Source organism: Meriones unguiculatus, chromosome 7 (genome assembly GCF_030254825.1).
Source record: "Meriones unguiculatus strain TT.TT164.6M chromosome 7, Bangor_MerUng_6.1, whole genome shotgun sequence".
In the NCBI taxonomy this organism is placed as follows: Eukaryota; Metazoa; Chordata; class Mammalia; order Rodentia; family Muridae; genus Meriones; species Meriones unguiculatus.
The window spans coordinates 116,119,321-116,146,241 of record NC_083355.1 but is presented as its reverse complement, the minus strand read 5'-3'; the positions used below and the strand labels follow the sequence as shown (position 1 = coordinate 116,146,241).

The 26,921-nt window shown below is 43.7% G+C and overlaps 1 protein-coding gene across 11 annotated transcripts in view; it reads right to left on the bottom strand.

Moving 5' to 3' along the window:
- Positions 1–5,617: 5,617 nt before the first annotated feature.
- Mark3 (microtubule affinity regulating kinase 3) overlaps positions 5,618–26,921 on the bottom strand; it is a 91,579-nt gene continuing 70,275 nt past the window's right edge. For 3 of the 11 annotated variants that reach the window (XM_060388217.1, XM_021655981.2, XM_060388223.1), the window contains 6 exons: positions 24,118–24,221; positions 15,054–15,212; positions 14,145–14,402; positions 9,636–9,662; positions 8,196–8,240; positions 5,618–6,159 (listed from right to left, as the gene is read on the bottom strand). In XM_060388217.1, the coding sequence (XP_060244200.1) occupies positions 5,814–6,159; positions 8,196–8,240; positions 9,636–9,662; positions 14,145–14,402; positions 15,054–15,212; positions 24,118–24,221 (939 nt within the window). In that variant the 3' untranslated portion in view covers positions 5,618–5,813. The remainder of the gene's footprint in view (positions 6,160–8,195; positions 8,241–9,635; positions 9,663–14,144; positions 14,403–15,053; positions 15,213–24,117; positions 24,222–26,921) is intronic. The other 8 variants (XM_060388220.1, XM_021655984.2, XM_060388221.1 and 5 more) reach the window with 5 other exon arrangements.

The window sequence follows — 26,921 nt, the reverse complement described above, 5'->3', positions numbered from 1 at the left end:
TGTCTCAGACACATGTTACCGGGGACTTGCTGGTGTCAAGGCATGAATGGGACAGGAGCTGGGCTCTGTGCCACCTCCCCACCTACTGCTCCACCCTCTTCCTCTGCAGTCCCCGTGCCTGTCATCACGACACCTTCTCTGCCTTGACCCTGCTGGTGCTACCCCTTGGCCTCCTGCATTGTCCCTCTCTGCCTGGAGCTTCTCCACAGCAGGGGATTCTACACCTTCATTCATTCTTGGACCTGCAGGATCAGCACAAGATCCTCCAGAGTTACCCCCTTCCGTAGCTTCCCCTCACACGTCAACGGATACACCTTGACTGGCAAAGGGCCTGGAACAGTGAACCAAGAGAAGCAAAGTCTCCAGTTTCTCAACCTCCAATTTTAATTGAGATCTTCAGTATTTGAGCCCTGATTACTTACATTCTAGAGACAGGATTCAGGGGCAGTTCAGGAAGTGGGTGTCTCCTAGCAGTCTCCAGTTGCTGGACAGCGGCAGGCCCCGGACACTGAAGGTGTGAAGGGAGGTCAGGAGGAGGCTAGCTCAGCTCTGGAGGGTTCAAAGTACTGGGTGTGGCTGGAGCAGGAGGATGTACAAGGCCAGACTCAGGGCAAGAGCCACAGTACGACCTGCTCCTCTTTTTTCTTTTGAAGACAGGGCTTCTCTGTGTAACTCTGGCTGTCCTGGAACTAGCTTTGTAGGTTGGCCTCGAACTCAGAGATCCACTTGCTTCTGTCTCCGAAGTGCCGGGATTAAAGGTGTGTGCTACCAATGCCCGGCTTGTCCCTCTTTTTAAAACCTATTTTTATGTGTCTGTGTGCCAAGTGTGCAGGTGCTGGCAGGCGCCAGAAGAGGGCACTGGACCCTTTAGATGAAGATACAGCTAAGGCTGTCTGATGTGGATGCTAGGAACTCAGGACCCCTGAAGGAGCAGCAAGCGCTCTTCCCTGCTAAGCAATCTTTCCAGCCCATTTGTTCCACTTTCTGGTGAGACTCCAAAAGGCCCTCAGTTAATCAACAACCAGGATTCACAGGATGAGTGTCCAGGGTTCTAGAGAAATAAGGATCTCTGTTCTTGCAACCAGTTAGCTTCACCACAGCTGACACAAGACCCACAGCCAACTAAAATCAGCGCCAGGAGAACACCAAAGCAAACCAAAGGTGGCTGTTTCCTTGGCCATAGATTGCTGGGGTCTAGTCCACAGCTTTGGGACAGATCAGGCTTTCCCTGGAGGAGGATCATGGCCGGTGGGATGTGAGAAACCACTGCCTCCTCCATGCTGCCCAAGGCCCAGGCCTTTTAAAAAAATTTTACAGGTTGAAATCCAAATGGTGTTGGTGGTACATACCTTTAGTTCCAGTACTTGGGAGATAGAAGCAGGTGGATCTCTGAGTTCCAGGCCAGTCTGGTTTACACAGCAAGTTCCAGGACAGCCAGTGCCACAGTCTCAAACCCTATCCTTCTACCCAAAAGAAAGCCAAATGGTACAAGACACCTGAGCTGGATGATAAAAAGTGGGTATTGTAGGTGTGACTGCATACGGCTGTAATTCCACTGTTCCCGGAGACTGCCTTAAGTTTGGGACTAGACACAGCTAAATGGCAAGTTCCGGGACAGCAGGGGTCTCAAAACACAAAAACAACAGCCAGGTCCAGGCGTGGGAGTGCACCTTAAGCCTAGCACTTGGGAAGCTAGCCAAGGCCACACAGAGAGACCCTGTCTTAAAAAATAAAGCAACAACAGTAACACCTTCCCACCCTACCCCCAAACAGGGCTGGAGAGATGGCTCAGAGGTTAAGAGCACTGGCTGCTCTTCCAGAGGTCCTGAGTTCAATTCCCAGCAACCACATAGTGGCTCACAACTGTCTATAATGAGATCTGGTGCCCTCTTCTGGTGTGCAGGTGTACATGCAGGCAGAACACTATACATATACTAAATAAATCTTTAAAAAAAATCCAAAGGAGAGTGCAGAGTCTGCAGAGCTGTCAGACCAGTCTAAAGCACGCATCTCAACCCCTAAACTGCTGTCTAACCAGTTACCTGCCCACCCTCTCTGAAACCTAGACAAGGTCTTGCTATAGACAGCTGTCTTTAAGGGTAGTATTTTAGCTACAATCCGGAACTGGCTGTTCTGAGACTTCCTGATGCTGACTCCAGTCTTCCTGGCCCTAACATCTGAGGATTAAGTTGACAAATGTGTCATCTTGGTCCTTACACCTGGCCCTCTTCACTTTCACCAAAGGTGCTGACCTCTGGGTAAAATGCATTTTGGAGTGGTCCTGCTTCAGAACGGCGCTCACTCTCCTGGGGCCTTTCCACACTCAAGATGCTCCGCTCCATCAACCAGAGGGGAGAAACTTGGCACCTTTGCTGGAGCTGGTTGTTGGTGTCCCTGCAGAGTATGGTGCTCCCCCACAGTGATAATGGTAACAACTGAGGTAATGAGCAAAGGGTACTCTTCACATCAGCCTTAGATTTTCACAGTACCAGAGATGAAGAGGACCTGAGGAGCCCGGCACATCTTTCTCTGGCAAGAAAGCATATTAACTCTATCCTCAGGACCACATGCCAGCCAGGCTGCATACCTAATATGAGATACTCCCAGGAAATAAACAAGAAAAAGAAAGTAGCACACTATCTATTAACACTTTATCTTGGACTCTGAAGAAAGGACATGGCCCCATTTGTGAAGGGAGAGTTTCTCTGTTTTGTCCTAAAATGCTGCCACTAAAATCAACATCAGTTAGTAAGCCTTCTTGCCAGGTGATATTATATAACTTTAATTCCAGCCCTCAGGAGGCAGTCAGTAGTTGGAATTATGAGTTCGAGGCCAGCCTGGTCTACACAGTGAGTTCCAGGGCAGCCAGGGCTACACAGAGAAACTCTGTCTCAAAAAAAAAAAAAAAAAAAAAAAAAATTTAGTAAGCCTTCTAAATCCAGCCAGTTCAGGAATCCAGTGGTTATCTATACTTCTCTTGGAGACAGTTACTCATTTGCTCTGTTAACATTACAATATAGCCAAATGGCAAACAAAACAAAACGCACCAGAGTGCTTGCATTCACACAGAGTAGCTGCGCTCCTCAGGACACGGGCAGACTTCTTGCACCCCACTGGCTTTTCGAATATAGAGATGGAAAAGCAGTTAACAAGAGACACTTCTTTTTCCCTTTCTTTGGTTCTGGCTGGCTGGGAACTTGCTGTGTAGACCAGGCTGGCCTCAGCTTATGGAGATCTACTTACCCAAGCTGTCTCCCAAGCGCTGAGATTCAAGTTATGCACCACCACAGCCAGCATGAGGCCAGTTTTAACACACCTCTGCCTGAGTTGTGGGGGGGGGCTGACCCCTGATTGGATTTCTGGGGCAGGATTCTTTGAGTCAGGGGCTTAGTAAGGAGTCCTGGCTGTTCAGGACCTCACTCTAGTGACCTGACTGCTGTGGCCTCCCCACACACTGAGATGAAAGGCGTGCCCCAACCCAGTTTAGGGCACAGAGTATTGGCTCGTTGAGCCCTAAAGTGCAGCTCGGACCCTGCCCTGATAAGTGCCATACGACTGTCTAACAAAGTGACCTAGGGCACCAAGGGCACAATCTGCACGTGGACCTCAAGAAAGCCCCCGTGGACCTGGACAGTACCCATTCTTCTGTCTTGGTGGGTCCTGTGACACTTTTAAAAGTGTGAAAGTTCAGAAGTTCAGAGGAATGACAAGAGCTGGCACCTGGCCAAAGGGCTAGACAGTCTCCTCTGCTTAGCAGGGCACTTCGGGAGGACTAAGATGATAGACTCCAGGGTCACAAGGCAAGGCTCACGCCAGAAACTGTCATCTCTGCCCTTTTCTTTTTTTTTGAGATAAGGTTTCTCTGTGTAGCCCTGGCTGTTCTGGAGCTCACTGTGTAGACCAGGCTGGACTCAAACAGAGATCCTCCCATCTCTGCCTCTGCTGGGATTAAAGCTTACGCTGCCACCACCACTCAGCCATCTCTGCCCTTTCCTTTCTCATTCACCCCAAATCAAAGAGTTCATGCCTTTGCTCCCTCAAGAGTGTAGCAGAGCCCAACTAGTGCCCGCAGCGGGCCTGCCCGCAGCTGGCTATGCTGTCTGAGGGGCTCTGCTTAGCTTGACTTCTAGCTCTCTCCCCCTGTGATGAATTCCCAAAACAGATGCCACAGATGGCTGACAGCAGGCCAGTCAGAAACCTCCTGTGGCTCTCGAGGAAAATGCACAGTTGCTAGGGGCCTAGTGAGCCTGTGCCCTCTGGAGTTTCCAAACTGCTCTGCAGTGTATTAATGTATTTCAAGTTATTTTTTTACTATGTTCCATTCCAAGTCCTTACCCTTTTTTTAACGATTTTCAAGACAGGGTCTGTGTAGCCCTGGCTATCCTGTAACTCACCATGTAGACCAGGCCTCAGATCCACCTGCCTCCCAAGTGCTGGGACTAAAGGCCCTTAGGGTTTTTTGGGGGCTTTGTTTTTCTTTATTTATTTATGGAGGCAGAGTTTCTCTGTGTAGCTCTAGCTGTTCTGGAACCCTCACTTGGTTTATATGCTCTTAACCACTCAGCAATCTCTCCAGCTACCAAGCTCCAACTTCTTGTTTGCTGACTGACTACTGGAATGTAAGCTTCAAGGTCTCGGGTCTGTGTTTTTACTCATCTATGTTGTTTTGTACAAGAGTGCCTTGAGCATGGCAGACAAGACAACGGACAGCTGTGACTTAAGCACTAGTCCAGATTGCATGCTCCAGCCAACAACCTAAAACAGCACTCTCAATCACTGTGACAATTTCCTTGTGACATTAAAATGTTACAAGTGGGTGTCAAGTTCATTCTCCCTCCGACCCCCAATATAACCACGTAGGTGTTGGGAAAAAGCTGTAGGTCTGATTCATGTGTGGCTCACAGGGAGGGAGAGGAATATTTGGTACCACATGGGGAAGAAAAAAAAACCTCACTGATGTCAGGACCGGGTGCTTCGTCATGAGGGCGCATGGTCCCCAAGGACTAAGCAGCCACCATCCCCTCCCAGAGACCAGGGACACGGGAGAAAGGGCGCTACCATCCCAAAGGCTGGGGTCTCTGCAGAGTACTCAGTGCTCCAAGATTCACACATGTCCTTTGCCTCTATTCCATCCAACGGGAGGCAAGCAGCAGCTTTCCTGCCTTAGACTGAGGCTTCAGTACAGCACGAGAAGACAGTGCAAGATTTTACTGAGAAAAAGTGAATTTTTAATTATCTTGTGAATCTACTTAGAAAAACACACACAAGCAATGTTCACAACTATAAATTTAAACCTTTTGCACTAAAAAAAAAAAAAAAAAGCAAAAAAAAAATCACGAAACAAACACAAAACCACAGGCATGAACTGTAAACCTGTATTAATTAACTAGTCTTAAGGTTAATTCTTAGCAGTAATTCAGTATTTTCCTTCTTGGCAATTGTAATGTTTTAGCACCAAATGATCTCCCACAGAGGTACTGGTAATGCTGGCTGCCAGTGTGAGGAGACGTTTCCAATACAGTGCTTCCCACACACGCCATCACTCACACCACACACAGGAGTTGCGGGCAGATGGTGTTACACGCTGACTCCCAGGGCAATGGAAACGAGACAGAGGCACGGGTCACAGACTTTAATGTAGTGCATTCGTAGAAAAGGCCAGCCTCCGCTCCCAGGCGTGCTCTCGTCCTCAGACTTTAATGTCATGATTTAGAAGACGCAGGCGTTATTGCCTAAATATTACTCTATACATTTCCATCAGTGTTCTGGAAAACACCTTAAATTGCTACTTAATTTACACCATAATTACTGGGCTACAGCTTTAGCTCATTGGCAATTTTGGAAGCAATATTTTTGAAAGCTATGGATGTCCCTGATATCCGTTTAAACCGGACTCCATTCAGAGACAGTCTTGGCAGCTTACAGACTTCCATCTCCCACTGCACCAGGTTCTCTGCGTGCCCGTCGCCATGGACACAGAAGAGCAGGAAGCGCTCCCTCTGCTCATAGTCGCAGTTATTGGCGTCCAGCACTTTGCGGATCTCCCGCATCATATCACTGGGATCCATAGAACTCGTGGTTTTCATGCTCCAGGTGAAGCGCAGTGAACGAGGTTTTGCCTCTTTGTTTTCATCCTTTTGTTCCGAAGATACATTGCGACTGAAATGCACAGGGGCAGGGTGATTTTTAATTGCACTGGAAAAATAACCTTTTACACCTTAGCTAGTTATCAACTCCTTCAGCACCAATGACAACTGACCATGCACCTGACATTTACCAAAAGGCATACACCTCTATCTCCAACCCCTAAACATGCACATTCGCACAAAAATCTACCTGGCTGGAAAGAAGCCACCTATACTGGAAATCCTTTCATTCAGCCAAAACGGGACGCTCACACTCAGAGTGGGCGCAGACCCACAGCCTCCTGCTTTCACCCACAGCGCCTCGATTACTGCAGTTATGCTTGCCACAGGTACCACACCCAGCTCAGCAATACTGTCCCTCAGTCAGACGCTGAGGGCACAGGCATGCGGCCACTCTCTGTCACCACCCAACCTTCCTGCTTCTCCACTTTGCTAAGCCTCCAGTTTCACAGCTTAAGACTCCCAGGTCATGCTCCTGTGGCATCAGGGGCTCAGAAGGCTGAGAAAGAAGGGTCACAGGAGTTCAGGAGCCTAAGGTGAGCCTGACCAACAGCGAGGCCTGTCTCAAACTAAGAAAAACCAGACACTACAAATACCACAACTCATGATCTAACTTTAATGAAACAGACAGAAAAATTAAATGCCGCAGCCCACTTGTCTGTGAGAACTGGAATGACTGGTCTGCACAAGCTGAGGGCTCAAAGTGCAGTTAAATTCTATGTTAGACTCCACAGGCACAAAGGCAAGCACAAGCTCGGCAACACTTTTGGGATCAGGAAACCTTAGGTGAGGAGGGAGAAGCGGCGCAAACAATATGGGCAGTCTGCTGGGGTCACAGAAGGGAAGAACAGGGCAGGGCAGACAAGGCGGACTGGCCACATACAACTTCATAAAATTCAATGGAATCAGAAACAGGTCTTGTGTTGTTGGTTTTCTTTCTTTCTCTCTCTCTCTCTCTTTTTTTTTTTTTTTTTTTTTTTTGTGGCAACAGGGTCTCACATAGTTCAGACCTGCCTTGACCTCCTATTCTACTTCCCAAGGGCTAGGACTATACGTGTGTGCCACCTGGCCTGCTGAGTTTTTATTCTGAACAGAGATATTGCCACCAAAAGCAAATATACTCAAGCCCAGACCCACCAGACTAGGCCAGAGGGACAAAACCCCTGGCCCTTTCAGAGGGCCTGTATGGTGAGCCTTGTGTTGGTCCACACCAGAAGGCAGAGTCCATTACCACCTTCCTGCTGTGGATGGGACAATACATATGGAAAGGCAGATCCTGCTCTAAGCTGTGACAGGCTTGGGAGGAGACTTCCTGGAGCTCACTCCCCCCTCCCTCTACCTTAAAGGAAGCCTATGCCATACTCAGGGCCTCACAGGGACCACTGGTCAAGGAGTAGCTGTCAGTGAACATTTGGAACCACAGCATCACTGGGGCCTGTTCTAGAACAGTAGGAGGCCTACCACTACAGAGACGGGATCCTGGGTCTATCTACCACTACAGAGACGGAACCCTGAGTTACCTGTGATGCCATACCCACACAAGAGCCACTCAAAACCAAAAAGCAAACATAAGCCAGACTTGGTGGGGCATACCTGTAATCCCAGCACTCTGGAAGGCAGAGAGGCAGGAGGATCTCTGTGAGTTTGAGGCCAAGCCTGGTCTACAAAGTGAGGACAGCCAAGGCTACACAGAGGAACCCTGTCTCGAAAAACAAAACAAACAAACAAAAGGCAAGCATACAACTTCTATAGTCATCATTTTAAAATAAATGTCAACTCGGACCTCCCAACCTTATTTGGGACATCAAGACACAAATGTAAACCTGGGCTAAGGGTCTTAGGAAGGATCTCTCGGCACACCAGTGCCCTCTTGTGGCTGCTGGGGAACAAAGCAGTCTCCTAGGTCCAGAAAGCAGAGCCTTAAGAACATTCTAGAACCTCCACCCAGGATCAGGCCCACTCTACTTAAACAAATAACCAGAAAACAGCACTGGTCATCTCTGCCACAACAATAAGGTAGGTAATATTTGAAGTAAAAATTTCCCTCACCTTGAGCCCTCATATCTCCCGTTCCTCTCATATTCAGTTGGAAGTCTCAATGGACAGAACGTTGAAGCAAAGGAAAGTGGGAAAGAGAAAAGAAATCTTACACACTGGTACACGACCACCCAGACATCAACAAAACATCATACAGTGGATAAGCCCAGGCATTTCTCAGTTCCACTAATCCAGAGCCCTCCTCCTCTGCCTCAGGTGATGATGTATTCTCCATGAGGACAACCCTGTGGAGAGAGGCTGCATGCTCACTAATGCTTTCTTCCTGCTGTGCATACTCATGTCTTTGGACTAGAGCTGTTCTGTTCTATGTTCTATAACCACTCCGCACACTACGGCTTCCATTTGAAAGAAATGAGGTTATCAGTAGACCTTTACATTCAAATGTAACATATCTGTTCAATAAAAACACTAGCTGTTTGGGAAGATGACCCGAAAAGTCATCATGGAATGGCACTTGAAAGGAAAAGTACTTCCCTTCAGTTTTTAGCAAAGAGATGGTGTTTCATAAACAAAAAAATGCAGCCTTAAGAACAAAAGCAGGCAGTAACTTTTTTTTTTGGGGGGGGGAGGGCAGGAGGACATAGGGTCTTTTTATGTAGCCCTGGCCATCCTAGAACTCAAAATATAGATGAGGCTGGCTTTGGAACTCAGAGGTCTGCCTGTCTCTGCCTTCTAGGTGACCAGGATTAAGGGTGTGTCACCAGGCCTGGCTAGACAGCAACTTTAATAGCAGAGTTTCTGCCTCACACATGCACATTCCAAGGACATCAATATTTTTGGTCTCTTACAGTCAACATCAAAAATATTAATGAAACTGGAAACCCTGATTACTATCATGCTCTAGTAAAACAATGCCACATGCTTTCTTTATTGAAAAGAATACTATTTGCTCCTCAACGCTCCAAAAATATTAGACCTTTCTTTTGTGAAGTTACTCATAGCTCAGTTTCTACATAAGCAAACCAAACGAGGCTAGAAGACTTTATGCCAACATCAGAGTATTAGCCACCTTGTCATGTTATAGCCTTTGACTGACTAACATAGTTGCCACTTACCTTCTGCACGCTGGCGGCTAGCTCATTAACTGTGCACTGTTTACTGCACACTTCATCTTTAAACAGGAGCATGCTAAGTGCTATTAGTACCAAGACAGAATTATCTGGATGCTAAGTCATTCTACTAAGGAAAGAGAGTGCACAGGGCATGCACAGGCCTTTTGCTGAGTGGGTGCTGCAGTTCCTTTAAAATGCCCAACAGTTTCCTTTCAAGGAAATGAGGATTTAGTTCATAGCAGAAAGTTTAGTTTTAAAGAAAGAAAACAACAACAACAACAAAAAATAGGACCAAAAGCCAAACCTGATGTTAATTGCAAGAGCCACTTGGGGAGGGTGGGGTGAGGGCTGAAAGTAAGTGTACAGATATAATTCCTACCTTTTGATAAACCTGAATGACATGTTTCTAAAAGAAATTAAGCCAAAAAAATTAACAAAAAAGATTTGTACAAATTAAACAGAAAATCTAATTAACTATAGAAAGAATAGAAAAACAAATCAAACAAAGAAAAAAACAAACATCAGGGCTCTTCTTCTAGCCAATAATCAATAAAGCAACATTTGTTGAAAAAGTAAAATTATTATAAACACTTATGCTGAGTATGTGGTCTTTTAATTTGAAACATAAAAACATGTTTAGCCATAATAACTAAACTCATTACAAAAGCTCTTAAGATAAGCTGGGTGGTGGTGGCGCGTGCCTTTGATCCCAGCGGTCAGGAGGCAGAGGCAGGTAGATACATGAGCTCAGGGGCGGCCTGGCCTACATGGTAAGTTCCAGGACAGCCAAGGCTACACAGAGAAATACCGTCTCAAAAACCAAAAAGCTTTTAAGATAAACTTCAGTCTTTAAAATTATCATGGCTCAGGGCCTTGCTGTGTGTCAGAGGCTGGCCTTGCACCTGCACCCTCCTTTCACCTGAGCGCTGGGATTACAGACCTACTATCACACCTGCACATTCACATCTTAAAGAAATAACAAGTACTTGCAATGTACTTGTAATAAATAACATTTCTCAGATTTCTACAGAGTATCTCACGAGCAGAACTCTTGCCTTTTGTTACATAAACACAAGTCATTTGGCATTAAGAGGATGATCACTGAGCTATGTGTGATGGTATGGTCCTACAATATCGATTGTGAACACAGAGGCAGGGGGTGCTGTAAATTTGAGCCAGTCAGGTCTACAACACCAAGTTCCAGAGCCAGGGCTACATAGCAAGATCCTGCATTAAAAGGGGGATAGGGTGGAGCTGGTAATGCTGCTTGGTAGAATTTGCCTAGCATGCATGAAGACTTTGGGATTGATCTCTGGTACTGAACGAAATGGAGCATGGCTATTCATATCTGTTTTGGAGATAGAAGGATCAAAAGTTCAAGGTCACCCTTGGCAACATAGTGAGTTCAAAGCCAGTCTGGGTTACATGAAACCCTGTCTCAAACAACAAAAACAAAACAAAACCAAGGCAAGGTATGGAGGGATGGCTCAGAGACTGTTCTTCCACAGGATCCGAGTTCAAAGACCAGCAACCACATGTTGGCTCACAACCATCTAAAATGAGATCTGCTGCCCTCTTCTGGCCTGCAAGCACCTATGCAGGCAGAACACTGTATACATGATAAATAAATAAGTCTAAAAAAACGCCACAACGACAACAACTTTGAGGAGACACATACATGTGATGAACTGACCCTGGTAAGATCTTTCCCATAGATAGCACCTCTGAGCAAGCATAGGTAGAGAAAAGCCTAGTGATGTAATGGACACCACATGATATTCACCAAATGATGGCACTAACAGAAATTTTTGGATTTTTCTTTCCTTTAGGAAAGTCCAAACTCTTGCCGTTGTGGTGTGGCACTGTCACATGCAACTGTGTTGGGCTCTATGCAGAGCTATTCTGGAGTGCATGCAGCCTGTGGACCGCAGGTTGGATACCCTTGCTTAGACAGAATGAAGTGTTATACCGGGCTGGAGAGATGGCTCAGTGGTTAAGAGCACTGTCTGCTCTTCCAGCAGAGGTCCAAGGTCAATTCCTGGCAACCACATGGTGGCTCATAACCGCCCTCTTCTGGCATGCAGGTGTACATATAAAGCACTCATATACATAAAATAAATAAATCTTTAAAAAAGTGTTATACTATAGTCTATGGACAACCGTTCTCTACAGCATACATATCACACAATGATATACAGCAGGATAAACACTATAGAATATTAAGCATGCAAAATACTTTTAATTAGACAGCATATAAATATATAGATATATTATTTCATGGGGGCTGGAGAGATGGCTCAGCAGTTAAGAACACCGGCTATTCTTCCTAGAGGTCCTTACTTCAATTCCCAGCAACCACATGGTGGCTCACCACCATCTGTAATGGCATCTGATTTCCTCTTCTTGTGTGCATGAAACATCACTCACATACATAATAAACCAACCAACCAATAAATAAAATATATAGATATATTATTTTAAAATAATTACCAGTCTCCACCCTCCTCTCCCAGTGCTGGAGATCACACCCAGGCCCTTGTGCATGCCTAGACAACAAGGCTTTTAAAAATATTTGCTCATATATTGTAGACATATGAGTGTTCCCTATATACAGGCGCATGTACCACAAGTGTGAAGGGCCAAGGAGGCCAGAAGAAGGTGATGGAGTCTGTAGAAGTGGAGTGGTAGGCAGTTGTCAGCAGACACGTGGCTGCTGGAACTGAGCACATGTGTTCTGAAACAGCAGTACGTGATCTTAACTGCTGAGTCAGCTGTCCAGTCCCTCACAAAGTTTTAGTTGCTGATTTTCTACCTGGTAAGCCAAAAGTTACTGTGAATAAAACTTATGTTCTTTTCTTAATTTTTCTTCCCTCAAACCTTTTTTTTTTTTTTTTTTTTTTTCATGACAGGGTTTCTCTGTGTGGCCTTGGCTGTCCTGAACTCACTTTGTAGATCAGGCTGGCCTACAACTTAAGAGCCATCTGCCTCTGCTTTCCAGAGTGCTGGGATTACAGGAGTGTGCCACGGAGCCTGGCTTCCTCAAATATTTTTTAATACTCACATAAGGTGGAAGGAAGAGGACGGAAAACAGACTGAAGACTTGCACTGTGCCTGGGATCATGTGGACCCTCTGAGGCCCTTGTCTGGGCTGGAGCTCTATAGTGCCTGCAGGGTCCCACAGACAGACTCATTCATTCGATTATTCGCTTGTTTTTGAGTGTGCATGTTGGTGTGTCCTTTTGGAGCTCTAGCTACAGGTGTTTGTGAGTCCTATCAAGTGGATATTAGGAATTAAACTCCTGTCCTCTACAAAATGAGTCCGGCATTCTTAACTGCTGAACCATCTCTAGGGCTGGCAAATTCTGCCAGCCCAAGACATATAGAAAAGCCCTGTCTCAAATAAAAGTAAAAACAAAAAACAAAAACGAAATAAACTGGGGGTAGAGTGCTTGGTGAGACTGCTCAGTGGTTAAGAGCACCAGATACTCTTGCCAATGGTTTATGTAGGTTCGATTCCCAGCATCCACATGGCAGCTTACCGTAACTCAGGTTTCAGGGGATCCAATGCCTTCTTGTGACGTCTGTGAGCACAGGTACCAACCACATAGTGCATAGACATACAAAGCAGGCGAAACATTCATACACATAATGTAAAATCTTTTGTTTATATGTTTTTGTTTTTCTAGACAATGTTCCTCTGTGTAGCCTTAGCTGTGTTGGAAAGTTCTGTAGAGCAGGCTATCCTTGACCTGCCTACTTCTACCTCCCAAGTGCTGGGATTAAAGGCTGCACCACCACCACCTCAAGCAAAAATTTTAAATCTTAAAACAAAACAAAACAAAAAAACCAAAAACAACAACTAGAGGTGCCTATAACGATCATTTACATATTCTTTTTGCTTTGTTTTTTAAGACAAAGTTTCTCTGTGTAGCCCTGCTGTCCTGGAGTTCAAATCTGCAGACAAGGCTGACTCAAACTCACAGAGATCCACCTGCCTCTGCTTCCCAAATACTGGGATTAAAGGAGTGTGCCACTTCCATCCAGCCTCACCTATACTGTCTTAAACAAGAAACCTTAATAAATTTCTGTTTAAACACTGTGTTATATGAAACAGGTGTAATCAGAAAATGGACAAAGCAGCCCTTCACTGCATCTTCTAGGGAGCAGTACAGGAAGACTCAATGGGAGCCTGTGGAGGCATGCACACTTGGCTCAGACACGCTTTAGTGGCTTTAGTGTAGGATATAAAATTGTTCTTGATCTTTTAAACCTCATCGTCATTATTCAGCAGAGTGGGGGAGTATCTATCCACACAGAGTTGGCTCTGGGGATGAAATACATCCTGGGTGACAGTGGCTGGCTTTGAACTCACAGGGATCCCCTTGCTTCTGCTTCCCTTATGCTGGGATTCAAGGTGTGTAACACCACACCTGGCTTAAGTGCTGGAACTTTAAATCAATAATAGTCCTTCACTAGAGGGTTTTAATGATGCTCAAGTATCAGCTTAGGGGCTGGTGAGATGGCTAGGCGGGTAAGATGCTTGGTAAAAGGCCGAACGTGAAAGAGAGAGCTCATTGCATATTTAAAGATAATCAGTGAATATGTTTTTCTTGGTGACTGATAAACTGCAATGGGTGTGTCATATGTACAGATGTGTCTACAATACAAACAATAATTAAAGAATTACAACAATTCTTCCCAAGTGCTAGACAACTTTCAGTATTGTGAAGCAATGCTGAGTTCTGTAATTCCAAAGTTGGATACACAAGAACTAGAAACACATGAGCAAAGGGAAGAATGACAAGGATCCAGGAAGCAGCTTCACACATTAGGAAAGACTTTTTTTCTCTTTGTGTTTGCTCCAACAGAACAATCTCATGACACTTACCTCCTTGTGAGTTTTGAAGTTAATTTACTAAAAAGATTAGTAGAACCTCGGCTTCTAGTCTGGGACAGTGGTGTGGCTTCGTGGGACAAGCTGGGCGAGGCAGGTGGGCCATTATATGTTGCAGTTCGCCGCTCCCGAGGTTGGCCGTGGAAAGTGCTACGGCTGGCCGTGCCCCTTGGAAAGCGGATGCGATCTGGGGTGGTCGCACTGCTAATACTGTGGGTAGAAGCAACTGGAGTTCTCTGATCAGGAATAGTGCTAGGAAAGCAGAAAAAAAGAGACACCTTTGTTCCCAAAATCATGATACATGAAAATTTATAAACACATATACCTTTTACACATAGTGAAGTAAATCAGCCATTGTGAATCCAGATCCAAAGGATACTTTACAGGACTTAGCAGCAAAAGTAAGCTCAGTGGGAAAGGATATCAAAAGAACAAGAGACAAAACTCAAAGAATTTAGGGGTACAGTATATGTACATTTTAAGGACAAGATTAATGTAGGGTGGAGAATGGCTAACTCAAGTTTTCCCCCTCTACTTGCCTTTCAAGCTGCTTCCAATACAGAGAATTGTGCCAAAAAGAAAAGACTTACATGTAAAAAGGGATAGGCAACTAAAAATTTCTGGAAGCGCACAGATGGTATAAATATAAAATCCCACATGCTGAAAGAGAGTTAGGGTGGGGACTGCTTATACCCTCTGTAGTATGCCAAGGCATGAAGACAGGCATATACACACAGAGAGACAACACAGACACAATGAAACAGGATGTGCTTAACTAAAACTATATGGAGGAAAAACATCTGTGAACAACTGTAACAAAATCTTGGACCATATAATCCACAGCACAAAATTAAGCAGCATTGGGTACACACGAGCTTCACAAGGAATGTGCATTTTTCTTACATAGCCTTGAAGTTATCTCCTTCACTGTCTATTGGAGGTAACATCATCTTGGGGTGCCCAGAGGCTGACAAGGACATCGACTCCCGATGTCTCAACCGACAGGTAGATGTAGCACAGAGTGAGGCGGGGCTAGCTGCATAAGCGAACACTTCTGTCAGGCTGGGAGAGGGTTTGGGTTCAGGCAGAGGCAGAGATAACAGTGTGATGGAACAGTGGCCAAAGAGCAGCGTGCTGTCTAACGCACACACCGTCTCCCCAGACCCTGTAGACCTCCAGAGATCTTTAACTTGTTTGAGGATTCTGGGGCAACTGCTGACCTATAATTGCTTTTGCAAACAGTAGCTTAAAAAGTTCACTGTCTTAAAGAAAACAACACTTTACCTGTTTGAATACTTGCATATGTACCCTCAAAGCTCTGGCTAAAATAAACCTCCTGAGAGATGTCTCTATATAAACTTGGTGGTAAAATGACCCTGACACTAGGACATAGTACCGTTCACCCGTTCCCCTTTAAATGAATGACTGAAGTCGTGGGCATGCTAGGTATTCCACACTGGTGTATCTGATGTCATTTGAACAACACAGTTTAAACATTCCCACTCAAAAGACATTTACTCATTCATAAAGAGCAGTCAGCATCCTTACTGGGTCCAGAGGCCCTTCTTATTAAGATGGGAAAGCTCAGCATGTGGACTATTTTAGTCTTCATGTTATCTTTAAAACAGCTTCAGACAAACATACTCACGAAGAGGAGAACCCTACAAGCTGGTTCTCTCTTTTCACTTTAACGTGGGTTCTGAAGATCAAACTCCAGTCTCTAGATTTGTGTGGCAACTGACAAATACCTTTACGTGCTAAGCCATCTGTCTCACTGGCTCTTCTCTGTTCAGGTCCAGAGACTAGTCAATCTACCTGATTACTCTGCCCAGCTACTGAAAATTTACTAAACTAGAAGCTAGGATCAACGTGTGCACTGAACACAGCAAGAAAAGACAAACGGGCTGTTCGGCTTCTTCTCTGTAGAATATAAGCGGTCTTAGAGACTCCAGAGGAGGAATGGGCTTGGGGGTAGAGCAAGAAACAGGCTATTCCTTCCCCAAGAAGTAGCTAGAGGGGAGGCTGGCCCGAGAGTCCAGGAAAGACTTGCAGGTACACGGTATGAAGACAGCGTGTGCAGATACTCTTTCTTGAAGTACAAGACCCCACTAAAGAAAAGCATAATTCAAGCTTGGAGACATGGCTCAGAGGCTAAGAACACTGGCTGTTCTTCCAAAGGTCCTGAGTTCACTTCCCACAACAACATGATGGCTCATAAACATCTAAAATGGTGCCCTCTTCTGGCAAGTAGGCACACACGCAGGCAGAATGCTGTATAAATAATAAATAAATAACCTAAGAAAGTATAATTAATATTTTAATTATGTACAATTTGGTTACTTTTTATTATATTTTTAAATTATGTATACATGGGTACCTGTGCATTCATGTGTGCATGTGGATCTGTGTGTGTGTTTTTATTTGAGTGACTATGCTTGGAAACTCTAGAAGAGGGAACTAGATCCCCTAGAGCAGTTAAATTCTTCTCCTCTATAAGAGCCAGGAGTGCTCTTAACTGCTGAACCATCTCTCTAGCCTACCACTCCTCCACTCACTTTTTTGTTTTGTTTTGTTTTTGAAACAGAGTCTCACTGTCCTGGAACTTGCTCTGTTCATTAGATTGGCCTTGAACTCAGAGTTACACCTGCTGTGGCCTCCCAGATGCTAGGTTTATTGGTGTGTGTACCACCACACCCAGCAACAGATGGGTTTTTAAGGTCTATATTATTGATTTAGTGTTAGTTAAATTTCAAACTGGTAAAATAAAATTCTCAAAAATATTCTATTTATGACACATAAGCCTCTACACCAATCAGAGCAGGCAACATATTCTAAAACTCCATCAAGTTGGTTGTTAGAAAAAAAAAAAATTCAGAGAGTCTCAAACATTGGTTACAAACACTTTAGCCCACAACAATCTATAAACGTAAGATAACAGAAGCTGTGTTACATTTCAGTAGTTCTGGGCCCAAGTGGGGGGGGGGGGGGCGGCATTTTTTTTGTTTTAAGATGAGTCTTTAAGATCATCCTGCCTCTGCCACCCAACTTCTGTGATTACAGGTACGTACTACCATGCCTAGTTTCATTTCAAAAATCTAATAAAAAATGTTCTTTTTTCGGTTTTTATTCCTGAGACTGGGTTTCTCTGTGTAGTTCTGGTTAGAACTGGAACTTGCTCTGTAGACCAGGATGGCCTTTCCAGTTCTAGGATTTGAGGCACCACCACTACTATTCAGCAGAAATAGTGTTTTCCTTAATATTCAAGCAGAATGAGATCAGCATTTACAAAGTGTCCTGTGCTGGTCAGTTTTATGCCAGCATGACTCAAGATAGAATCATTTTTAGAAGAGGAACTCACAATTTTGAAAATATCTTTATAAGATGGGCCAGTAGGCAAGTCTGTTATGCATTTCCTTGGTTAATGACTGATGTGGGAGGGCCCAGCTCACTGTGGGTGGTGCTACTCCTGGCCAAGCAGGTGGTCATGGGCATAAGAAAGGAACCCTAGCAAACTATTAAGCAGCGCTCTCCCATGGCCTCTGCTCCAGTTCCTGCCTCTAGGTCCCTGCCCTGACTTCCCTTAGTGATAGCCAGTAACCTGTGAGGTCAGATGAATTCTTTCTCTGCCAGCTGCTTTTGGTCAAGGAGTTTTATCACAGAAACTCTAAGACATAATAACAGTACTGCACGTGGCAAGAGGCTAAATCTCATTATCTGGTGGGCCTTTAGAATACTTCAAGTTGAGAGTGAAAGAATAAAGGAACTTGGAACTTGTTAAGACAGGCATCATGCATACTTTTATCAGAGAAGATCATTCCTGTGTTGGAATTCTTTATTACCTCATATGGGAGACAGTCCAAATTATTTTAAGACATAGTGGAATGGACCGGTTTCACAAGTCAATGGACCAAGACATCCTGCAGTTCACACATTTTATTTTATTTATTTTTAGTTTTTTTGAGACAGGGTTTTTCTGTGTAATAGCCCTGTCCTGGAACTCACTATGCTGGGATTAAAGGCATGCCTTGGGAGGCAGAGGCAGGTGGATCTGAGTTTGATGCCAGCCTGGTCCACAAAAGAAAGTCCCGGACAGAATGACACTGACACACACACACACACACACACACACACACACACACACACACAAAGTATAGCAGAGTTTTAGCAGAGCCACTGATATGGCATGAATTCCGAAGTGATGGCACCTAGCTTTGAACTATCCTTTTGTAACTAGTCAGTGGTTGTTATCTGAGGTTTATGAAGTTGTCTTCCTGCAGCAGTCAGTCTTCTATAACTTAGACATACCTGGCAAACCAGGAAGCCCAGCAGACAACTTCAGATAATGCCTAGATCAGATAAGAGGTCTGGTATGCAGAAACTGACTTGCTGAAAGTGCCTTTGTAACAATAAAGACACCTCTGGAAAGCTATTCAGAATTCAGTTCTTCAGAAGCTGATCCCTCCTGCTGCTAAGAAGCCTAAATTCATCCTATAGTGTCGGGGGTTCAGACACTCCAGAACTTGAGATAGAGTAGGCTCACAAGACTCCAGGATTCGGCAGGACATGAGAATTCCCCATCTCAGGAGCAGTGATTGTACAACTGGTACAGAGGCAAATAAAAAAGCTCCAGGGATGAAGAATTATAAAAGAAAAAAAATATATATATTTTCCCAGTAGAAGAAGGGAAAATGTTTAATCAAGGTCTACAAACAGAAGGGCTCCAGAAACAAAAGAGAAAAAAGAAAAATGCCTCTTCCCAGTAGAAATAGAGAAATGAAAAGGCTCTTCCTTGGAGAGGGGAAAAAAAAATTAATGCACCTGGAACACAGAGCTCCCTGGCTACAGGTAAGCTCTTTCTGCTAAGGGCCTGCCAGCAGAGACTTCGCCTGAATTCCAAAGAATGAGGGGCGGGGCTCTGTTGCAGCATGAGCTAGCACAGCCAGCCCAGAATTTAGGATTTTCTTGTTTGTTTCCTTGATTTTTGTTTAAATGTCCCCACCCCAACAGAAAGAACAACTAAGTATCAACAGTCCATTTACAGGGGAAAAAAAAAATTCAAAACAAGTCAAACTTCTAATACAAAAACAATTACAACCAGGACATAAAGCACCAAGCCAATGTTGTTTAAATTTCCAGAGGTATCAGTCATTCATTATCTATAGAGAGAGGATGTTCTCTCTCTCTTGATCGTCTAATTAATGCTTAAATGGACGCTGAATTTTCATATAAATAAACTGAAGGAGAAATTCAGTTCGTAATTCTGAACTGCATCATTAGGTGTGTTCTTATATGTTTATCACTACCAAGGATTTGGCTCTGCTATTTAAGCTGCTTTCTGGAAACTCTTGGTTAAATTCTATAAAAATGTAACGGGGGCTGGAGAGATGGCTCAGATGTTAAGAACATTGGCTGCTCTGCCAGAGGTCCTGAGTTCAATTCTCAACCACATGGTGGCTCATAACCATCTATAGTGAGATCTGGTGCCCTCTTCTGGTGTGCAGGCACAAGTGCAAGCAGAATGCTGTACAAATAATAACTATTTGAAAAAACAAAAACAAAACATCTGAAACAAAACAGGTTATTAGCTTATTAAGTAATGTGGCTCCTTAGGCGGTAGCTCATAGAAATAATCTCTTACTGACAAAATGGCTAGGTGCCATCACTCCAGAATTCATGCTAGAATACAACTGGGTCTGCAAAATTCTTCTATGGAGAAAAAGAAAAAGCAAATGTAGATATAACAGTTTAGGCCAATCTGGAAAAGAGGGGAGATCAACCCTAAAATCCTCTCAAACAAACAAACAAACAAACAAACAAAAAAACTCATTAAGTTCCATCTTGTAGGGTATGGTATTGAGACTGTTCAGCTAAAGATAAAGATAACATCTTCACAAAGGAAAGCACTTGCCTGGCACTGGTGGTGGAGCCTCTAGTCCCCAGGGAGGAAAAGGCTGGCAGTGGTGTGCTTCAGATCCAGAACAACCAGTTCCAGGTTCTCCCAGCATTCCTCAGTCCCTATCTGCTGCTGGGCATGGCTGGCAAACCCTAGCCTCTATCCTAACCTTTCCTGGACAGGGGCTTCCCCTCCTCCTCACCATGTAATCGGAACATTTTGGTGCTCTTCCCTCTCTGTCTCTGTCTTCTGTCTCCCCGACCCCTCCTCCTTGCATGGCAACCAAGAGCTGCTTCCAATGAACTTACATTTATATACTTTTACTTGTCTTGTATGAGAAGCAGTCCAATGTCTTCATTCTTGCCTCACCACCCCTCCCTGGCTCCTCTTTTTTTTTTTTTTTTTTTTTTTTTAATTCAACATAAATGGAGGGATGCCATGTTTTTTGCACAGGCAATTCAACTGGCCTGCCCTCAGGGGCCTTTAGGGTCCTGATGAAGTCCTATGTCACCATCTGTATCTTATGTCATCATCTAGGCCTGGTTCTCCAGATATAACTCATCTGCCACTCCCACCCACACTCTCTTTGCCTTGTTTTCTCTCCCAGGGGTCCCTTACCATCCCCCTCACTTTTCCCAAACTCTCCCACTGTCTCTTCTTCCTTTCCCCAAATAAATCTCTTCATATTTGGATCTGTTGAATGCGTGGCATTTTTCAATTAGTATCATAACTGCAGATCTCTAAGGTCAAAGCCAGCCTGGTCTAGAATGAGTTCCAGGATGGCCAGGGCTACACAGAGAAACCCTTTCTTGAACCCCCCCAAAACAAACACACAACAATAACAAAACCCCCCAACAAAGAAGCAAAAAAAGGGAAAGTGTCTGTCTGTTGCTGTCCCCCTTTTTATGCGTCACGTGTGCTGTATGCTCCTGTCTGTCGGTTTCTCTATCACACTCTACCTTTTACTGCCTTGAGACAAGGTCTCTTACTGAACCAGAAGCTCACCATTTTGGCTCGGCTGACTGGCTTTGTGGGGTCCTGAGATCTACCTGTCCACATCCCATAGTGCTGAAGTTAGAGGCACGCACAGCCATGCTTGCCTTTTTACATAGGTGCTGAAAATTCAAGCTCATGTCTCTCACGCTTACAGAGCAACTGCTCACATTTACTAAGTCATTCCCCTAGGCTGACTGGAGTATTTTCAATGAATGCTGCTGAGAGAAGCAACAGGCCCTGGTAGGATACAGAAGAATCAACTCCAAGAAAGAGGACATCTTCAGTAGAATACAGAAAGAAAATAATCGCAAAGATGCAGACAGTCATAAAAACAGATGGATGCTCTAGACCCAAACTCCTGTAAAAGGTCTGCCTGAGGGCTTGTGCTCAATACGGTTTCTCCTTTTTATGTGGCTTGGGACCCAGCACAGAGAATGGTATCCACCACACTTTAAAGTCCTAAAGGGACTGTCAGTAGTTCAACAACCAAGAAACTCTTCAAAAACAAAACAAGCACCATGAAACAACAGCTTTTGAGTCCTGTGGAAGGAAATCCCTAACGGAAATTCTAGGCCTTTACAGATCTCTTCTATTAAGTCACTTGTAATCTAAAATACATTTGAAGAGTTGAGAATGGAAAATGACAAAAGAAAATCTACCAAAAATAAACAACTATCAAGAAATAAGGAGTGGATACTGGATGTGGTGGTGCATACCTTTAATGCCAGCAGAGGCAGAGGCAGGTGGCTCTCTGTGAGTTTCAGGACAGCCAAGGCTACACGAAGAAACTGTCTCAAAAAATAAAAACAAACAAAAAGAAAAGAGAAAGGCTGGCAAAGTGGCCAAGGGCACTTGCTGTCAAACCTGATGACATGAGTTCCATCCCCTAGACCTAGATGGGGGCAGGAGAAAGGCCAATTTCTGAAAGCTGTTCTCTGACCTTTACAGAGCAACTGCTCACATTTACTAAGTCATTCCCCTAGGCTGACTGGAGTATTTTCAGGCACATACGCGGCACACACATACACTGAACTCGGAAGACTCACCAAGGGCCTGTTTACATCAGGCCTAATGGCATGACTGTGGGAAACTGTCTTACTGTGTTAACTGATGTGGGAAAGCAGGCCACTGTGGTTGTGACCCCTGGGTAGAGACGTGAGCTGAGTGCATGCTGCCTCTATGCATCTCTTCGCTCTCGCCTGCGGATGAGAGCAGCTGTTGCAAATTCTGCCCTGACTGCCCAGAAAGGACAGCCTGGAGTGTGACTTTGTGAAGTTAAAAAACCCTTTCTCCCTTAAAGTATTTTATCTCAGTACTCTAAGGGCAAAGAAATTGCTCTAAATTCAAGGACCACTATCTACACAATGAGTTCCAGGTTGTAGACCCTTCAAAGAAGAAGGGTGAAAAAAACAAAACAAAACAAAAATATAAACACAAAACTACCTTCTACATAGAAAAATAAAAAATCTCCAGAAAGAACCAGGAATTAAAAAAAAAAAAAAAAAAGGAAAGACACCAGAAAATATTTTTTACAAAGATAAACGTAATCTTCCATGATAAGCTTAGCTGACCAACTGTGCCAGTAGCCTATAGAAGGCTTTAATAATGGGGGCATAATGGGTAACTTGACAGGATCTAGAATCACTTAGGAGAGAAGCCTCTAGGCACACCTGTGAAGGACTATCTAGATTTGGTTAGCTGAGTTGGGAAGAACCATTTTAACTACAGGAGACTCCACTTCCTAGGCTGGGATCCTGGACTGCATGAAAAGAAAAAGGAAAAAAGAAGCAAGCTGAGCACAAGCATTCATCTTTCTCTGTGTCCTGACTTTGGTGTAAGGTGAGCTTCGAGTTCCTGCAGCCATGACTTCCCAACATGATGGACTATGCCCTGGAGCTATAAGCCCAAATAAGCTCACAGTTCTTTCCAAGTTTCTGTTGAGGTATTTTGTCCTATCAATAAGAAAACTACCTAATATGGATCTTTCTCAAGCAGTCAGAGAGGTCAACAGGCACAAATATTATCTAACTAATGGGATCAAACAGATAGAAACCTCCAACTCAACAAAACAAATCAATGTCACAAGTATGGGAGCACACATTTGTAATCCCAGTACTTGAGGGTAGAAGCAGGAGGATTAGAAGTTTCAAACCTTAAGTAAAAGAAAAATGACTATTGTCACCTCAACCCAACACTTAGCACCTTTTCTGCTGTTGATAACTGAACCTCAGGGTTTCACACATAACACACATATATGCCCGTTCCAAAAACCCTATAACACACACTTGAGTGTGTGTGCATAAACGATGCTAAATATGGCCAGAGAGTAGTCAAGGTGCATCCCAGAGGTCCACAAAAGCTAATGTGAACTCATTTCTTGGAGTTCTCTGAGATACTTTCTGACTTTCATCTCCTCACTTAGAATTTAGTTTATCCTATACTTAATGGGCACCTGATCTCATTAGTATTTGAAGCCATGCAGAAGATGGACTCTGTGTTCCTAGAGTCTCAAGCGTATTTCTTCGATGTGTAGACTATGCTACTGGCTATCTGTACCTGGTGGCAAACTGTGGACCTGTCACTGCACTCTCACCTCCATACTTAGGGCTCTTATCCCCAGATGTGGCTCCTAGCCTCAGGCTCCTACATTCTCCCCTTTCATTCTCTTTTAAGTTCTTATTATTGTCATTGTAGACCTGGAAATGGAACCATGTAGACTATAAATGCACTACACCCAAGCCGCAACCCAGACCCTGTTCAAAAGATGAACATACAAAATTTCCTCCATTCCCCCATTCACCACTGTCAAGAAACCATAGCACACTATCCGTTTTTCTAAAACCTCCCTCATTCAACCCTAACTCTTCCTTGTCAGAATTTGTAATCACCGGGGTGAATGCTCTGGACAAGAGAATAATCTAGAATCCTAATATCTTGCTAGAAATTAGCATTTAAAGTTTACTTACCTTTAAAGAATAATTGATAGCCATTTGAATTTTGATTATAAAAGTGAGATGTAACACACTTCCACTCCTTTTAAGAGAAAATATCTTTTTGCCAATAGGTGAAATTTCCTACCTGTTTTCTTTGCCATTTTGAATCACTGAGTGTCTATCCGTTGCAGATCTCTCACTGCAAACGTAAGTGTTTCGCCGTGTCATTCCGCCAGATGCTGCATTACTCTGTAAGAAAAGGCCATTTTTTTATCTTGAACTAGTTGGTAAGTGTAACTCAGCAAGAAAAAAACTAAACCAAACCAAAAAAACAAACCTGAAACCTTATATAGTTTATGCAACCAAAAGAATTAGAAGGGGGATGTTGTCAATGTGTTTGCGGTTAATGTCTTTCTGGATGACTCTCTATAACTGAGTGTGCCTGGACTCAGAGCTCGCAGACTAAGGCCAGACTATTTAGCCAGCTTGTTCAGTGACATCTTATCTCTGCCTTTAGAGCACTGAGATTACAGACAAGTGGCCACAACCATCTGGCTTTTTTATGTGGGAACTGGTATTCTAAACTCTGGTACTCACACTTGGGTACCAGAGCATTTTATCCATTATATCATTTCCCCAGAGCAACATCTTCATAAATAAACAAACAAGTAAGTATAAAATAGTGTATGTATCTGTTTGTACATGAACACAGCATGTGTATGCTTGAGGAAGCCAGAAGAGGGCACTGGTCCTCTGAAGCTGAGTTACTGGTACCTGTGAACTGCCTGGGAACTAAATTCTGGTCCTCTGCAACAACAAAAAGCACTCTTAACCACAGAGCCATCACTTCAGTCCCTTTTGAAAAACAGTCTTTAAATAAATCTAGTAATCCTACCATTTGGTAGGCTGAGGCAGGAGGATTCTGAGCTTGAGGACAGACAGTCTGGGTTACACAGCAAGCAAAGTATGCATAAAAGTATGCACTGAAGAGCTGAGTTCAATTTCCAGCATCCACATGGCAGCTCACAATCCACCTGGAAATCCAGTCCCAGCAATCTGATGCTCCTTAGGCCTCTACAGGCACCATGAATGACTGTTGCACACAGGGTTAGGTGCGTATGTAGACAAAACACTCATACAAGAATATTGTAAAAGGAAATAAATAGAGAATACACACAAGGACAGGAAATTCTTCCAAAATGTCTGATTAGTGGATAGCATTCGGAATATACAAAGAACTCTCATAACATAATCCCAGAATAAAAACTTAAAAATTGGGCAAACTGAGGACCAACAAGATGGCTTAGTTGGTATTATGTTTGATTCCTAGAACACACATACTAATAAACAAGAAGCAAATCTACGCAACTACGATGGGCATGTGTACATTCTAATACAACTTAAATGTAACAGAAGTTTTTAAAAACTGGCAATTTGAAAAGATAATTCTCCAAAACAAGTTATACAAATCACCAAAAAAAAAGCACATGAGAAGATGCTCAATACTGCTGATCATTAAGTAAATCTAAACCATGAGGTATTACTTCTTTAAAATGGTTTTAATACATTTATTTCCCTGATATTGTAGGAACACAATTTTTAAATTTTTTATTTATTACAATTTATTCACTTTGTATCCTGGCTGTGGCCCCCTCCCTCTTCTCCTCCTATGCCCCTCAAGGTATTACTTCTAACCTACTAAAAATGACTACAATAAATGGAAATATGAAGGATTTTCAGAGCAAAGCACTTGCTAAGAAGGACCCGAGTTCAGATGCGAACATGTCACAGAAAATTCAGGCATGGCAGTGTGCATGTGTAACCTCAATAATGGGCATGGTGGCAAGTAGATCCCCAGGACTAGCAGGCTAACCAACTAAGATCAATCAGCAAATTTGGTTTAGTGAGAGAGCCTGTCTCAAGAAAATAAGATGAAGCTAGAGGTTAAGAATGCTGGCTGTTCTTCCAAAGGTCATGAGTTCAATTCCCAGCAACCATATGGTGGCTCATAACCATCTATAGTGAGATCTGGTGCTTTCTTCTGGTGTGCAGGCACATATATAGGCAGAATGTCACATAAATATATAAAGAAATCTTAATAAAATATGGAGCACAACTGAAGAGAGCATCTATGTAATAGCCTCTAGCCTCTACAAGCAGACTTGTGTGAGCCCACAAACACCCACACATATGCCACACACTACAGACACAGAAGTGCTGTCAAGGAAGAAGGATGACAGAAACCCTCATTGCTAAAACAAAGGTTTGGCAGTCCTCAAAGTTAAAACTATAATTACAATACAACCCAGCAATTTTATCCCTAGCCATGTTCCCAAAAGAAACAAAAATCTAAAAACTAACCATAGTGTCACAACCATGATTCCAGCTCTCGAGGCTGAGGCATGAGTCTGTTTTGAGTTCAAGGCTATCCTGGACTAGATATTTTGGTTTAATCTCTAGAACTCACATGATAGAGAAAAACAACTTCACAAAGTTGTCCTCTGACCACTAAAAGGCATACTACTATGATGTAGGCATAAGGTTATTGTGTAATTCAAATGCTGATTTCTGTAGCCCACCCCTATCTGTTTGCAATCCTTGTCCGGAGAATCTCCTGTTTCATTGTTGTATAAACACTGCTCCCCAGTTGTCCTCTGATATGCTAAAAAAGCAGTTTACAGACAGTCACTTAGGAGGAGAACAGGGCTGGACTTGAAGGGAAGTTAGAGGAAGAAGTAGGGGATTCAGCTACTGGCAGAGTTCCAGCAGAGAACAGAGAGCAACTGAAATGGAAAACCACAAAGCACAAGTATCTCTGGGATTTAAGCTGTGAAGAAGCCAGATTAGCATAGAGGGTTAAGAATAATTACTGCTCAGTTGTTGTGCTGTGAAGCTTCATAAAAAGTAAATAATAGAATTTCAATTATTTTGGTGATAGTTGGGTTAACT